The sequence below is a fragment of the Lampris incognitus genome, chromosome 12 (assembly GCF_029633865.1).
Source record: "Lampris incognitus isolate fLamInc1 chromosome 12, fLamInc1.hap2, whole genome shotgun sequence".
NCBI classification, from domain to species: domain Eukaryota; kingdom Metazoa; phylum Chordata; class Actinopteri; order Lampriformes; family Lampridae; genus Lampris; species Lampris incognitus.
The window spans coordinates 53,129,135-53,145,593 of NC_079222.1; the positions used below are offsets into that span (position 1 = coordinate 53,129,135).

Consider the following 16,459-nt stretch of genomic DNA (forward strand, 5'->3'; position numbering starts at 1 on the left):
TTTTGCTTGCTTAATGGAATAATAAAAAAAACAAAAACGGACGTGTTGGCCCCTGGCTTGGCATGCATGACATGATTTGGCCCTCCCATGGTAACGCAGCGCCATGTTTCCTCAGGGGGCGTGTGAAAAAAAATGAACGACACGCGTTCGTGTTGTCAGTCGTGTTGTCTCTAATTTCCCGCAGTTTTTACAATATAATGATGTATAATGCATTGACATGACTTTACTATTGCCGCCTCTAGCAGTGAATAAAGCAACGACTATTTTGGTTTCACGATATCCTCTTTAATGTAGTTTCTATGTGGCAAAATGTGATTAAAGATTAAATTTTACAGTGCCAGAGTTTGTGTTATATGCAGCATATTAAATTCGCCTCGTAACTTAAAATGAGCTTTTTTGTTTTGGTTAGACCGAACATGTTGGCCCCGCCCCTTTCAAAATACGTCATGCGTCTTTCCGGTCAGGGATTCTTGCGTGGTGGTGTACGTGCGACGAAATGCCCAGAAGCGCCTACCCGTGTAGCTATACTGTCCTCGTGTTTTAATTTATTCGCATAACTATCTGTTGTTCGATACCCGCACGTAACAAGTCATGTGGGACTGACAAGTGTGACTGTCCGCGGTTCGGATGGGATATATGTTCTGAGAGCCTGTTAGTGGTATGTAGTGGCGGTTTCGTCGCCAGTGACTTGTGAGCTAGCTGCTAGCTCCTAGCTAGCTGACTAGCTTGTTGACTAACCCAGTGACGGGACGTCTAACCTACGCCAAGTCGCTGCCAACTTAGTGTTGGTTTCTGTGCTGTTCGGGGTAGGTTTGTTGTTCAGGGTAGGTTTGTTGAATGACCGGGCTTTAAAGCGATCAGCGATATGGACAGAAGCGGACCCGGCGTGCGCTTGACCTTCCTCCACAACTGGGCGTGCGACATTTCGGAATCTATTGGTTTATTTCTGCGCAATGATTATTAGGTCCTTATCCGAGGCTATACATGCTGGGCAGCCAGTGACGTAATGTGTATCAGACACTGTTCTTAGCTTGCAAACCTGTTGAGCTTAAGTGTTTTTGTTTTTTTTTTGGTTTTTTTTTTTAAATCAGTTATAAACAGTGAGTCGTCATTCAGTAGTAGAATTGTGCCTTGGGAACCAATCTGTCATGCTATCATATGGAAATTCAGTCAATCGCCTCCGGCTGTTCCAAAAAACGCTTAGAAACATTGCATCACAACCAGACGGCGGATTCAAACCAGCGAAAGTCGCGGTTGTAACGAAAACTACGAGATATGAGTTCGAACAGCAGCGATATCGCTACGCAGGTCTGTCCGAAGAGGACTTAAAGCAGCTGGTAAGAATTCCTAAGTATTGCAGGCATTCTCTTGACATCTAGTTAGCCTTCTTGTTGAACCTGTTGAGGAGCGACCAAGTTCCCCTTTCACCTGTTTGTGCTTCACAGCTCGCTATGAAGGGCTCCAGCTACAGTGGTCTTCTGGAGAGACACAACATCCACACTCGCAGTGTCCAACACATTGTGGAAAGTCTGCAGTAAGGAACTGTCGTGACATTATATAATCCATGGTCGGATAAATCATTAGGAAACGTCTATTATTTACTATGAATGTGTTATGATTGTGTGTTTGTGTTGTTTAGGAGTGAAGGTATTGAAGTGCGAGTTGTGAAAAGAGGAGAATATGATGAAGAAGTTGTGCGGTGGGCAGATACTATCATCTCTGCTGGAGGTAGGGAATCATCAACTTGTTACTTCTTATTTTTGAAGAAAATATATTTTCCCAGGCATTAAAGTCCCACTATTCAACTTTGTTTGCACATTGCCCTGCAAACATGACGCACGTGTCATAAGCAATAACAGCAGCCGGCAAATTTCTGTGAAAGCTGGCAATGAGGAGCAGCCATCACATGGTTTGTGCCAAGTAGGGTGATGACAGCTCCCAGAGCAACACCTGAAGTTGAGCTGAGATTAGCAATGAGGCACTGAAGCAGCAACCAGTTGCAGACGGATTTCTTCCCTCCGTAAAATCTCTACTACCAACCTGATAACCCAGTAAGCAGAAATAAACTTGCTGTCTGCGGAAAACCTGCCCCCCCCCCCTTTGGTGACAACTGCTAAAAGGCTGGCAGCAAGCAGCTAGCCTCTAGAGCAGGGGTGGGCAATCTTATCCAGAAGGGCTAGTGTGGGTGAAGATTTTGTTCTATCCAAGAAGTTATACACCTGTGTCTCCTAATCAAGTTCCTCAGCAAAGGCTCTACTGGTTGATTAGTGGGATCAGGTGTGTAACTGCTTGGTTGGAACAAAAACCTTCACCCACACCGGCCCTTTCTGGATAAGATTACCCACCCCTGTTGTAGAATGTCTGCTGTCACTGATGATGCTTTTGGTGTGAGTGCAGGGTAAGGGTTTCTTTGGCTGCAGATGGCAACTTCCCCACATTTTTACCTCATTACCCATTAGGGCTGTCAATGAATATTCCAAATTCGAATATTTAACCGAATTGTAAAAAAAAAAAAAAAAGACACTCTGGTGTGAAAATTAGTATCCATACATTATCCAAGCTGCTTATCCCAATCGAGGTCGCGGGATGCTGGAGCCTATCCCAGCAGTCATTGGGCAGCAGGCGGGGCGACACCCTGGACAGGCCACCAGTAAAATTAATATTCGTCTATGAAAAATAGCAGCACTACCGTGGCTGTCTGCCTTGTGAATTCTCGTGAGAGCCTTGGCCGCTGCACCAAATACTCTGCATGACGGACAGGAGTCACACAACATCACTTCCAGTGGTTGAAAATGAAATGTAGGTCAAGCTGAGACAAGTGAATAATTCAACAACAACCGTGTGGTAAAGACGGCAGAGAGTTCACAAACCAGCTCGGCTGCAGACAGAGTGATTTTCACTCTGAACAGTCTAAAAAGTCCCGTTTGGAAAGAACTTCAGATTTTGGTGAGAAAATGGAAAAATTGTGGAACCTTGAGATAAAGTCATATGCAAGCTATAAGCTACAGTTAGCTTACCATTCCACCACTAGTAACCTGAGGGCACATCTCTAAAATATGCACCCAAAAAAGCACTGCCTGATGTCCGGAACACCACCCAAACAGCCACATCTCCACTCATAACTTACACCACCTGCCACAAGCTCGCTATCTGCAGCCAACAAGAGGTTTGCAGGAAGAAACTTACTTCATTCATATGTAAGGACATGAAACCGATCACTACAGTTGATGGGCTGGGCTTTAGAGAGTTCTGTCTATCAAACTGTTTATTTGAACCAGTATGAACATTACCTCATCTGTATAAAAATAGGCTCTCGAATAAAACATCAATTATGAATCATTCATCTCACGCTGAGAGACAGACAGCACGTTCTCATTTCTCACTCCAGCAATCAACCACGGTGCAGACAGAGACAGGCAGATGTCTGTATGGTCTTTAAATGAGGTTTTATGGTAGGACATTATTTTAGATGTTTATTTTGTAATGTGTACGTATGTAGATCTTTTAAAAGACATGTTTACGTTGAAATAAACATACCTATACAAGTAGTTATGTCTCGTATTGGTTTGCCCTCTTATGGACATAATGTGCAAAAATATATTTGAATGGGTTCGAACCAATGTGTGTTTTTTTTTAGAAGGAAAAATCAAACATCAGTTTTTGGCCAATTTTGACAGCCCTACCCATACATTGGTTGCCATTGTGTATAGTAATATAAGGTGTAAACTGTAATAGCGTATGACTCACCACCTTGGCTAAGACATTGTCTAGGGAGACACTGAATTAAGTTGTTACATCAGCCCAGTATAGAGAGCTGCATGACGACAGAAGTTTTATATATATACACACATATATATACACACACACACACACACACACACACACACACACACATATAGAGGGTGGCATGGTGGCGCAGTTGTTAGCGCTGTTGCCTCACAGCAAGAATGTCCTGGGTTCGAACCCCGGGGTTGTCCAACCTTGGGGGTCATCCCAGGCCGTCCTCTGTGTGGAGTTTGGATGTTCTCCCTGTGTCTGCGGTGGGTTTTCTTCAGGCGCTCCAGTTTCCCCCACCATCAAAAAGACATGAGTGTTAGGGTTAATACTCTTGTCTGTGCCCCTGACTGAGGCATGGCAAGATGAACTGGAGTTGGTCCCCAGGTGCTGCACGGTGGCTGCCCACTGCTCCTAGCTACACAGCTAGGATGAGTTACATGCAGAGCAGAATTTCCTCACAGGGAAAATAAAGTATATCAAAATAAAAAAAAAAAGATATGTGCTGTCTAGGCTAAAACTAGGTGGAAAGTGGGAGTCTAGTGGATGTATGTTACTGCTGCTCCCTTATGTGCCTCAACTGTATGAAGGCACGACCAATATTTATTCTACAAACCCCAATTCCAATGAAGTTGGGACGTTGCGTAAAAACAGAATACAATGATTTGCAAATTCTGCGAATAAGCAGGGACATCCCTGAAAAAGACGTCGCTTGGATGGCAGCATATGTTGCTCCAAAACCTGTATGTACCTTTCAGCATTAATGGTGCCTTCACAGATGTGCAAGTTACCCATGATGCCATGGGCACTAACACCCCCCATACCGTCACAGATGCTGGCTTTTGAACTCTGCGCTGATAACAATCTGGATGGTCCTTTTCCTCTTTAGCCCGAAGGACACGACATCCATGATTTCCAAAAACAATGTGAAATGTGGACTCGTCAGACCACAGCACACTTGTCCACTTGGCGTCAGTCCATCTCAGATGAGCTCGGGCCAGAGACGCCAGCGGGGTTTCTGGGTGTTGTTGATATCTGGCTTTGGCTTTGCATGGTAGAGTTTTAACTTGCACTTGTAGATGTAGTGACGAACTGTGTTAACTGATGATAGTTTTCCCAAGTGGTCCCGAGCCCACGTGGTAATACCCTTTACACAATGATGTCGGTTTTTAATGCAGTGGCGCCTGAGGGGTCAAAGGTCACGGGCATTCAATGTTGGTTTTCGGTCTTCCTGTGTACGTGCAGAGATTTCTCCGGATTCTCTGAATCTTGTGATGATATTATGGACTGGAGATGATGAAATCCCTAAATTCATCGCAATTGTACGTTGAGAAATGTTGTTCTTAAACTGTTGGACTATTTGCTCACACAGTTGTTCACAAAGTGGTGAACCTCGCCCCATCCTTGCTTGTGAACGACTGAGCCTTTCGGGGATGCTCCTTTTACACCCAATCATGACACTCCCCTGTTCCCAGTTAACCTGTTCACCTGTGGAATGTTCCAAACAGGTGTTTTTTGAGCATTCCTCAACTTTCCCAGTCTGTTGTCGCCCCTGTCCCAGCTTCTATGGAACATGTTGCAGGCATCAAATTCAAAATGAGTGAATATTTGCAAAAAGAAACAATAAAGTTTAGCAGTTTGAACATTAAATGTTCAATTGAATATAGGTGGAAAAGGATTCTCAAATCATTGTATTCTGTTTTTATTCACGTTTTACACAACGTCCTAACTTCATTGGAATTGGGGTTTGTAATTTTATCCCCCCGGTTATCACTTTTTTACTTGCCCTTTTGTCCTTCCTTAGAGTTTGTGTGTTTAGTTTTTCTGAAAATTCTCACAGAGGCAGTATGTTCCACAGACCAGTAAAAGGCATCACTTGTGGGGCACCAACAAGATTTCAGAGAGGTAAAATAGTGATTATGCCTGTGCTTCAAGTCTGGGCCAGAGGAGAAAACAGGCAAAACCATCTAGCGTAATGGACTGAATCTTGTAGCATCTGGATTCATGAATTAAATGCAGTGCTGAGCAGTTGTACTTTTTCTTTACGTTCGATGTTTAGAAAAAATAATTCATTGGGATCAATTAATTTAATAGAAACATGGAAATGTGGCTAATGTTTACTTTTGTGTTTATTTTCCCAGAGCTTGAAGATGAGGATGACAATGCATACGGTTTTGCTTTTACTATTGACTGCGGAGGGCAGCAGTATGCCTTGCAATGTCTAGCTTGACAAAAACTGGTTTCAAAAGTGAGATATTCCACACAGTTAAGCACTGCAATAACTACGTTGGTCATAAACCTTTATTTCAAACTCAGGGGCCAGATGAAAGACAGGACATTACACATTACATAAAAGACCACTGTCTAAGAAAGAAGAAGTATATGTTAATGTACTACAAAGAGACAACTGTACCAGTGCATCCACCTCTGGGATGGGTATGGTGTAGTACTAAACCTTGTACCTGATAAAACCGGGATGATCTCATTTATAGAGGCATTAAGCCTGCAAATAAACTTTATTCATGACATTTCTTAAAACTTTTCGGGGAGTATTGTCTGCTGCAGCCACACATATCCGGACCCGGTGCTTTGTTACTCTGTCTCTTTGTTGGCTTTTGAGAAAACTTGTATTCCTGTCAGTTATAGTACGGTACACTGGAGCAGAGCGAACATCACAAGCCAGAGTTCATATTTCCCATTTAAAAAGGTTTACCAGTAACCATCTTTGCTAAAGCAGTACTGAAACGTTGACTACATGGTCGGCAATTATTTTGCTGTCTGTGTAAAGTAGTCTACGAGCTTTTCGAAAACATGCATTCAATATTGCCAGCGGTCGTGCACGAGGGTCCAGTATGAGTAGATTGCTTTTTCAATCTTTGTATAACTTTTAATATTTTTGTAAGTGGAGCCTTAGTAAGGCCTTCTGTAGCTTGGGCATTAAGAATTATTATTCCCTTACACACAAACGCAGTGCAAAATATAATATCAGTAAAATTATTATTCCCTTACACACAAACGCAGGGCAAAATATAATATCAGTAAAATTATTATTCACTATACACAAACGTAATGCAAAATATAATATCAGTAAAATTATTATTCACTATACACAAACACAGTGCAAAATATATCAGTAAAATTATTATTCACTACACAAACGCGGTGCAAAATATATCAGTGAAATTATTATTCACTATACACAAACGCGGTGCAAAATATAATATCAGTAAAATTATTATTCACTGTACACAAACGCGGTGCAAAATATAATATCAGTAAAATATTATTCACTATTGCATCGAATTTGGGGGGCAACCACGGGAACTGCCACAGCCAGGATGCGAACCCCTATCTCCCGCACCGCGGGCGACATCGCTAACTGCTCGACTAAAGGGTCCGACCCGTTAGCCAAGGGCTACCGAACCTATTCATCCGTGATCGTTACATTGCCCCCTTCCTTCGGGATTCGCATCCCCGCGAATTGCCACAGCCAGGACGCGAACCTGGGGCTCCCACACCGCAAGCGCCAACGTTAACCAGTCGACTAAAGGGTCCGACTCGTTAGCCAAGGGCCAACATGTCTGCTTATCCGTGCACGTTACACTATTTGGAATTTTAAATGTCCTTCTCAACTGAACAGTGGATATCTTTTTCCAAAACAATTTTACTGGTCATAGTCAAAGTAAACAAAAAGTCTGAAATGGAAATCAACACTTTTTTCCAAAACTGAACCAAAATTTAACCGAACTTAAAGGAACCCACTGATCCCTCAACACTAGCTGGAAAATATGGTGATTTTTAGCCTATTAAAAAAAAATTCTACTTTAGACTATAAAGGATGTGTCTAGATATGATATGCAAATTCTGACTGATGTCTTCAATTTTTGTTAGGTGATGGGACAATGCTACTTGTTGCCAGTAAGGTTTTCAGCAAGGATAAACCAGTTGTGGGTGTTAACACAGACCCTGAAAGGTAAAACACACAACAAGCTCTTTGTGATGTAGCAGAACAATTTAATGTGTTAATGAACAGATATAACAGCTGATATTCCGGGTATCATGCATCAGTATGTCGAATTTTCATCTTAGGATTCTTCTTTCACAGAACAGTAATGAAAATTATGTTAAACATTAATTTTCAAACATTCAAATATGAAAACTGTACCTTTAAAAATTATTATTATTATTGCCATTAGGAATGTAATTTTTAATGGATATAGTAGGAAGTGTTAGTAATTGTCAACCTTTAAAAAAACAAAATATAGAATACAACATAAAATGTTTCTCAATTAAAATTATATTGAAATAATTAAGAAATAGGCTGATGTCATCAGTGTAACAAGAATAGAAGTGCGAAGGCTGTTTGGGCAGGATCAGCGAAATGGAGCTTTCCTACATTAACCTGCTACAACATGTTCAAAAGATAGCTTTTGTTTTTCTTTTGGATTCCCCCCCCCCCTTTTTTTCCCCCAATTACCCTATTTTCCGAGCCGTCCTGGTCGCTGCTCCATCCCCTCTGCCAATCTGGGGAGGGCTACAGACTACCACATTTCTGCTCCCATACATGTGGCGTCACCACCCGCCTCTTTTCATCTGACAGTGAGGAGTTTCACCAGGGGGAAGTGGCGCATGGGAGGATCACACTATCCCCCCCCCCCAGAACAGGTGCCCCGACCGACCAGAGGAGCCGCTAGTGCGATGACCAGGACACAAACCCACATCTGGTTTTCCACCCGCAGACACAGCCAATTGTGTCTGTAGGGACGCTCGACCAAGCCGGAGGTAACGCGGGGGGTCGAACCACTGATACCTGTGTTGGTAGGCAATGGAATAGACCGCTATGCTACCTGGATGCCCCCAAAAGATAGCCTTTAATTAAGAACGTAAAGAGTTCTTAATTAAACCCTTCTAACTTAAACCTTTGTTTTCAGCCTGTTTTCACCCACTCACATTTGAAAATAGTGAGGAAAGAAGCGATGAAGAACAAGTTTAGGTGGAGTAGAGGGAATGAAGGGGGCAGTGCTGAAGTAGAATGCCATGCCCTAGCGTCTTATGGCCTGATATCAAGAGCAAGGTTTTTCAGTTCAAGAGCACACTTTCTTATGCTTACGTAGAGATGTCCAATGCTGTTGGCCTGTCCTCACGATCAAATCCAGCTGCTTTTGCACAGATTTGCTCTGCACTCATTCAAAACTGTAAATGTACACTCAAGTCAACTCTTGCTGGCACAGAGCTACCCTGTACTTGTGCTCGAATTGCATTTGCGATCTTGCTTGGATTTCTGTCCTCGTTGTTGGATACACAGTGTAAAAAAACACGGCCAGAAAGTGGGTGAAGTTGTATCTAGGGTCCTTGCTCCCCGGAAGAAAAGGTCTCATTCATTTTCCCATAGACTGTGTCAAGTAACTGGCCGCTGAAGCATTTCTAACAGTCACATGGTGCCGAAACTCTCCCAGTTGAATCATCAGTATAAACAATTTAGAACTGTGTTGAAAAAAATGCGATTTCTTAAAAAGAAGTCAAAGGGGGGCATCCAGGTAGCGAGGCGGTCTATTCCATTGCCTACCAACACGAGGATCGCGGCATTGAATCCCTGTGTTAACTCCGGCTTGGTCAGGTGTCCCTACAGACACAATTGGCTGTGTCTGTGGGAAGGAAACCGGATGTGGGTATGTGTCCTGGTCAATGCACTAGCGCCTCCTCTGGTCGGTCGGGGCACTTGTTCGGGGGGAGGGGGAACTGGGGGGAATAGCGTGATCCTCCCACGCGCTACGTCCCCCTGGTGAAACTCCTCAGTTTCAGGTGAAAAGAAGCGGCTGGTGACTCCACATGTATGGGAGGAGGCATGTGGTAGTCTGCAGCCCTCCCGGGATCAGCTGAGGGGGTGGAGCAGAGACCAAGATGGCTCAGAAGAGTGGGGTAATTGGCCAAAATGCAATTGGAAGAATAAGGGGGAAAAATACAACAAAAAAAAAACGAAGGTACAAAACTACATAATAGACAAGTCAGCTTTGAGTCCTATTGTGCATTGCATATAAGAAACATGTAGTCATGGAGTTTAACATGTTGTCACCTGCTCTGGTGAAGCTTTGTAGCTAAACTCTTAATTAATTCAACAGTATTTTAACCAGTTAAACATCAAGAACTATGGTGTATTGTTTTGTCCCTGACTGCACCTTAACATCATTGTTCTTCTGTTTAACATTGACCTTGTGCCCACTCTTTTTGTAGAATTAAGACTTTTAAAGTCAGGACCAAGTTGGTAAATGTAATTGCTTATTTTGACGTACTTAATCAATTAGTAATGGCCATGTATCAATCTTAAATGAAACATTAACAAGTGAAATTATGTGTTTCCTGGAGAAGGAAACTCCTGTTGGGTTTAAGTTCAGCGACTTCTGTAGCTCCTCATCATTTCTATATAAGCGTCCTCATGGAAGCAGTAGAATCACTTTAATTTCTCTCTCCATCTCAAGGTCAGAGGGGCACCTGTGTCTGCCTGTACGCTACACATATGCCTTCACAGAGGCACTGAAGAAACTCTGTCGGGGGGAGTTCAGGTTTGTGTCTACTTTTAGAGCCGTGAAGGTCCCTACTGTCCGTTACAGTGAGGCTGATGTTCATGCAGATCAGATGCTCTGTACACATGTTTAACTGTTGCATCTGCTGATGAACAAATGTGAACAATTGTTCCCAAAGAGGCGGCACGGTGGCGTAGTGGTTAGCGCGGTCGCCTCACAGCAAGAAGGTCCTAAGTTCAAGCCCCGGGGTAGCCCAACCTTGGGGGTCGTCCTATGTCTGAAGTTTGCATGTTATCCCTGTGTCTGCATGGGTTTACTCTGGGGGCTCCGGTTTCCTCCCACAATCCAAAGACATGTCGGTCAGGTGAATCGGCCATACTAAATTGTCCTTAGGTGTGTGTGTGTGTGTGTGTGTGTGTGTGTGTGTGTGTGTGTGTGTGTGTGTGTGTGTGTGTGTGTGTGTGTGTGTTTGCGTGTGTGCGTGCGTGGGCGTGGGCCTTGTGATGGCCTGGTTGTCTGTCCAGGGTGTCTCCCCACCTGCTGCCCAGTGACTGCTGGGATAGGCTCCAGCATCCCCACGACCCTGACAGCAGGATAAGTGGTTTGGATACTGGATGGATGGATGTTCCCAAAGATGTTAATGCCTACTGTTATTTTACTGTGATATTTGTAAAATATCTCCCTTAACTTCTCTAGACATTTCTCGTTGATTTTCCATATACTGCCTAACTTCAAGTATTATTTTACAGCTTATTTATTTCTCTCTCCTCCTCCCTTCTTCATTTCCACCTTCTCTTCACCTTGTTTAGGTGGCTGTGGCGCCAGAGGATCCGTCTGCATTTGGAGGGAACAGGAATAAATCCTACCCCAGTGGACCTGCATGAACAGCAAATGAGCCTGGAGGAGCACAACCAGGCCCACCGCATCACCACTATGGACGGTCAGCGGGGTATGCCCTACCCTCATGTCACCTGCAGCCCTCTCAGTCTTTCTGTCTGCGCTTGTTCTCGTTTTATTATTCTGGACCTCAGTAGTTTTAAAGTAGAAATGAAAGTACATTTACCCACTATTAACAAAGCTAAGTTGAAATTGATGCATTGTGAATAATTTTCATATTTTTCAGGGGCAGGAACATTAAATGACAGCCTCTCCAAACCAAATCTCCTTCCTGTCAGAAGCCTCAATGAAATCTTCATCGGAGAATCTCTGTCTTCCAGGTATCCTTTGCATATGATGTTGCTTGTTAAATCTGTCCTGAAATAACTGACTGTCTTTCTGTTTGTGCATCCATGTTAAGCACTTCATAACCTCCAGCACTTTCACAACCATCCCAGTCCATCTCTGTAGTGCCCATAAAAGAATCTCTGTCCAGCACACAGTAAAGTGTAAATCCTTCAAACCCCATCTTAATGTGCTTCATAGGGCTTCCTACTACGAGATCTCAGTGGATGATGGTCCGTGGGAGAAACAGAAGAGCTCAGGACTCAGCATATGCACAGGAACTGGATCTAAAGCGTGGTACTCATACAGTACTCATACAATATCATACAGTGCTGTGAACAAGTATTTGCCCCCTTCCTGATTTGATTTCCTCTATTTCTGTAAATTTGTCCAGTTAATTGTTTCAGATCTTCATACAAAATGTAATATTAGATAAAGAGAACCCGAATAAACACAAAATTTAGTTTTTGAATGATAATTATATTCAAGGAAAAAGTTACCCAACACCAGCTGACCCTGTGTGAAGAAGTAATTGTCCCCTTAGTTACTCAACTAACCATTTAACCAAATTTAATTGATCATTCTATTCAGTTAGAGCAGACACACCCAGGCTTGATTACTGCCAGTCCTGTTGAATCTAAACTTGACTCATGTAGAGCCTTGCTGTCAGTGTGACGTAGGCTAGGTCTCTACAAGCAGCACACTATGCTTCAATCAAACGAAATTCCAGAAGAGATGAGAAAAAAAGTTGGGATTAATCAGTCTGGAAAGGGTTATGAAGTCATTTCGAAGGCTCTGGGACTCCAGTGATCCATGGTGAGACCCATTGTCTCCAAATGGAGGAAACTTCGAACAGTAGTGAGTCCTCCCAAGAGTGACCAGCCTACCAAAAATCTTCCAAAGTGCACTGACGACTCATCCAGTCACAAAAAAAACCCCCCAGGAAAACATCGGAAGAACTGCAGGCCTTTCTAGCCTCAGCTAAGGCCATAATGATTCGACAATCACAGAGACTGGGCAAAAATAGAATGCATGGGAGAGTTACAAGGCGTAAACCACTGCTCACTAAGAAAACATTAGTGCTGGTCTCATATTTGCAAAAAAGCACATTGATGACCCCCAAGCCTTTTGGGATAATGTTATGTGGACAGACAACTCAAAAGTGGAACTTTTTGGAAGACAGCAAACATAGCATTTCACAGTTAGAACATCATTACCAACAGTCAGACATGGTGGTTGGTAGTGTGATGGTGTGGGGATGCGCTGCTGCCTCAGGGCCTGGAAGACTTGCCATCTTTGAAGGAACCATGAATTCTGGTTTCTGCCAGAAATTTCTGAAGGAGAATCTCCAGTCATCAGTCTGCGATCTCAAGCTGAAGTGTGATTGGGTTATGCAGCAGGACAATGACCCAATCACAACTCTCTCCTCCTTGAGTATACTCTCCACCACTTCATCCAACTCACTCCAGAATTCTTCTTTCTCTTCCATCTCACACCCAACTTGCAGGGCATATGTACTGAAAACATTCATCAATACACCTTCAATTTCCAGCTTCATACTCACCACTCTATCTGACACTCTCTTCACCTCCAGCACACTCTTGACATACTCTTCCTTCAGAATCACCCCTACCCCGTTCTCCTCCCATCCACACCATGTTAGAAGAGTTTGAACCCACCTCAGATACTCCTGGCCTTACTCCCCTTCCACCTGGTCTCTTGCACACACAGTATGCCTACCTTTCTTCTTTCCATCATATCAGCCAGCTCTCTCCCTTTACCAGTCATAGTGCCAACATTCAACGTTCCGACTGTCACCTCCACACTCCTACCCTTCGTCCTCTCTCGCTGCCTCTGGACATGCCTTCCCCCTCTTCTCCTCCTTCGCCCAACAGTAGCATAGTTTCCTTGCTGGCCAACAGTTCCGATGGTGGTCGTTGGTAAACCAGGCTTCGACTGATCCAGTATAAAACCCTGATTTATGATCCGCATATTTGATTTGGCAAAGGTTGTATGCTGGATGCCCTTCGTGATGCATCCCTCCCATTTATCCAGGCTTGGGACCGGCACTAAGAATGTCATGGCTTGTGCATCCTGGGTGGCTGGGTTTGTGTTTACTCAGGTTCTGCTTGTCTTACGTGACATTTTGTATGAAGATGTGAGGCCATTCAGAAATAGAGGAAAACAGGAAGGGGGCAAATACTTTTTCACAGCGCTGCATATAATAGAAATAACTGAAGCTCAACAGCAGGTTTAAATTACATGTCAGCACTAGGGAATATTTTAAGTATTAGACATCATTTTCCTGACTATCATAATGGTGTTTTGTTTTACTTTTTTGCAAATGACTTAATTGACTTGTTTCCTTTTAACTTGTAGCAGCTTTAAAAATGATTTTTGAATAGCAAAACTTTATTAAATGAGATGCTGAAAAACATAGCACCAATGTATGTAAATGGACACCCTTGCTCCTGTCAGAGTGGAGGATTTACACACTAATATTTTAACTGCACGCTGTGACATACTGAATATCCTTCTCCGTTCAGAAACACACACGTTTACTCATTATGCTGGTTTTAGTTTCTGGTGTTTTGTGTTATTTGTCTTTGCATAGACATCACAGACTTAAACCAGGGCAATAATTGTGGCCTTTTGCATCATGTTACTTTAACCTTGCTCAGAAAATCCTTAGTTGGACTGATATTTACCAAATCAGCCGTTTAACTAACTTCTCATCATGTCATAGGTCGTACAATATCAACAAGCTTGTTGAACAAGCTGTGGCAGACGTTCTGAAGATAGGTAGGTTTCTTCTCCTTCTGCCGGGCTCCATTCAGGCTTTCATGTGGTTCCCCAGGTGACATTGTCAACTTAAACTAAAGTAAAGTGTAAGATCAACCAGCTTTGTCTCTTAAGCCTCCTAGAGACTGTGTGATGTGGGCCGTCTCAGACGACAGATGATGTGGTGATATCTTTGGTCGTGGCTCCAAAACGGTGGCCCTACGTCGCACTGTGAGACAGGTTCAAACACGGCCGTTATGACGGTCTTGTGACCGAAGACAACCTGGGACAAAAGTCTGACAGTGTCAGAAATGTAGGATGACCATCTCACAATGTGACTGCGGCTACGACCTACGTCTACTAACCAACCAATAGAAATGCAGCGGGACATGACGCACTGATCAACGCCACACAGAAATATTGCTGGCGCTAAACACAAACAAACACACTGTTAGCATCTGTGACCCAAATGCCATGGATTCAACAAAACGAGCAACAAAATGAGCTGCGGCGACCATTAAAAGGACTGGATTCCTGCTTGGCGTCATGTTGCTCTACCAGCGGCATAGATTGATGACGCGCTGATGCGGCATGCACGCTGATGATGTTTTTATGGACCTGCGTCGTAGCCTGTGATTCAGTAGTGTTATCATCGTACAGTCTACACACATCACACTTGATGTCGTACCTGAGTTTAGAGCCACATCGCACAGTGTGGCCTGCAGTAAAACCACACAGTCTGCAGGAGGCTGTAGAAATACCTCACTTTGATTGAAATGTGTCTCTCCTCAGGAAAGTCACAAACTGGCCTTGATATTCCACTCAACCACGCATTTATTGAAAAAGGTGAGTTCCCGTCATTGTGGTGAGAGGTGTTGCGTCTGACTAGTCGAGTTCACTTCCAATGGCGAAGTATTTGTGAGAGAAAATATGTTGTTTCTGTTTGCAGTTACCGAGGAATACAATCAGTCGCTGGTGTTCAGTCCAGAGGAGAGGCGGCTGTTCTTCAGCATCAGGGAGCCCATTGTCAATAGAGTCTTCTCTAGCAGCCGCCAAAGAGGTTTCGCAAACAAGTGAGCCGTGTGTTTATTCCTGAAGATTAAGCAAAATAATCATGAAAATATTCAGGAGCTGTGAGGAAATCATTTGTGTTTATTTGTTTTTTGGCTTTCAGGGTGTGTGTACGCTCACGTTGTTGGGATGCGTGCATGGTGGTTGATGGCGGGACGTCGTTCGAGTTTAATGATGGTGCCATAGCAACAATCAGCATGAGTGAGGAGGATCAACTGCGGACGTTGCTTCTTGAAAACTGAGGCGATTAGGTGTCGTGAGCTGAAAAGAACTTTGGGAAATGACATGCTCAGCCACACTGTTGCATTACTTCCTTGTGCATACTAAATGAAATGTATACCAGCTAGACACGTACACCACTTACACATGGTAATAATATTTGACTTTGTGCATTGCTGTTTTCCCAAGCCTGTTCACTGGACGACACATTTTTTTCAAAAGTTTTGCTTCCTGAAAAGAAATGAAGAGATTATGAGAGACAATGTCAAGCTGAACACAAAAATAATGCCAGAGTTGCTGTATCACGTGGCAATTTGGAGAAACATTAAAATAACTTCTTTGAATTTAACATGTTTTTTTTTTTTATTCCCCCCCCTTTTCTTTTTTTTCTTCTCCCCAATTGTATCTGGCCAATTACCCCAGTCTTCCAAGCCTTCCCAGTCACTACTCCACCCCCTCTGCTGGTCTGGCGAGGGCTGCAGACTACCACATGCCTCCTCCCATACATGTGGAGTCACCAGCAGCTTCTTTTCACCTGACACAGGAGTTTCACCAGGGGGATGTAGTGCATGGAAGGATCATGCTATCCCCCCCCCCCCCCCCCAACAGGTGCCCAGACCGACCAGAGGAGGCACTAACTAGTGCAGCGACCAGGACACATACTCACATCTGGCTTCCCACCCGCAGACACAGCCAGTTATGTCTGTAGGGACGACTGACCAAGCCGTAGGTAACACAGGGACTCGAACCAGCAATCCCCGTGTTGGTAGGCAATGGAATAAACCGCTACACTACCTGGACGCCATTTCACATGTTTGATCGCATAATGGTGCTGACACATGGTGTTAGTTCAACTGAGCTTCAGATGTTTT

At 43.6% G+C, this 16,459-nt stretch overlaps 1 protein-coding gene across 2 annotated transcripts; it reads left to right on the forward strand.

Moving 5' to 3' along the window:
- The first annotated feature begins 469 nt into the window (after window positions 1-469).
- Window positions 470-15,941, forward strand: nadk2 (NAD kinase 2, mitochondrial). 2 transcript variants are annotated; one of them, XM_056290524.1, is made up of 12 exons: window positions 470-1,337; window positions 1,446-1,534; window positions 1,640-1,728; window positions 7,666-7,747; window positions 10,251-10,334; window positions 11,105-11,244; window positions 11,419-11,512; window positions 11,718-11,813; window positions 14,263-14,318; window positions 15,090-15,143; window positions 15,247-15,370; window positions 15,472-15,941. In XM_056290524.1, exons 1-12 carry the CDS (start codon window positions 1,149-1,151, stop codon window positions 15,608-15,610), a joined length of 1,236 nt encoding a protein of 411 aa, XP_056146499.1. In that variant the 5' UTR covers window positions 470-1,148; the 3' UTR covers window positions 15,611-15,941. The 2 variants fall into 2 exon arrangements, with proteins under 2 accessions (XP_056146499.1, XP_056146500.1); XM_056290525.1 differs by having other exon boundaries at window positions 11,718-11,810.
- The last annotated feature ends 518 nt before the right edge of the window (window positions 15,942-16,459 follow it).

Coding starts and splice junctions, on each gene's coding strand:
- nadk2 (XM_056290524.1), top strand. CDS start 1,149: ATGCTATCATATGGAAATTCAGTCAATCGCCTCCGGCTGTTCCAAAAA. Junction 1,729..7,665: donor TACTATCATCTCTGCTGGAG/GTAGGGAATCAT, acceptor AATTTTTGTTAG/GTGATGGGACAATGCTACTT. Junction 11,245..11,418: donor CACTATGGACGGTCAGCGGG/GTATGCCCTACC, acceptor CATATTTTTCAG/GGGCAGGAACATTAAATGAC.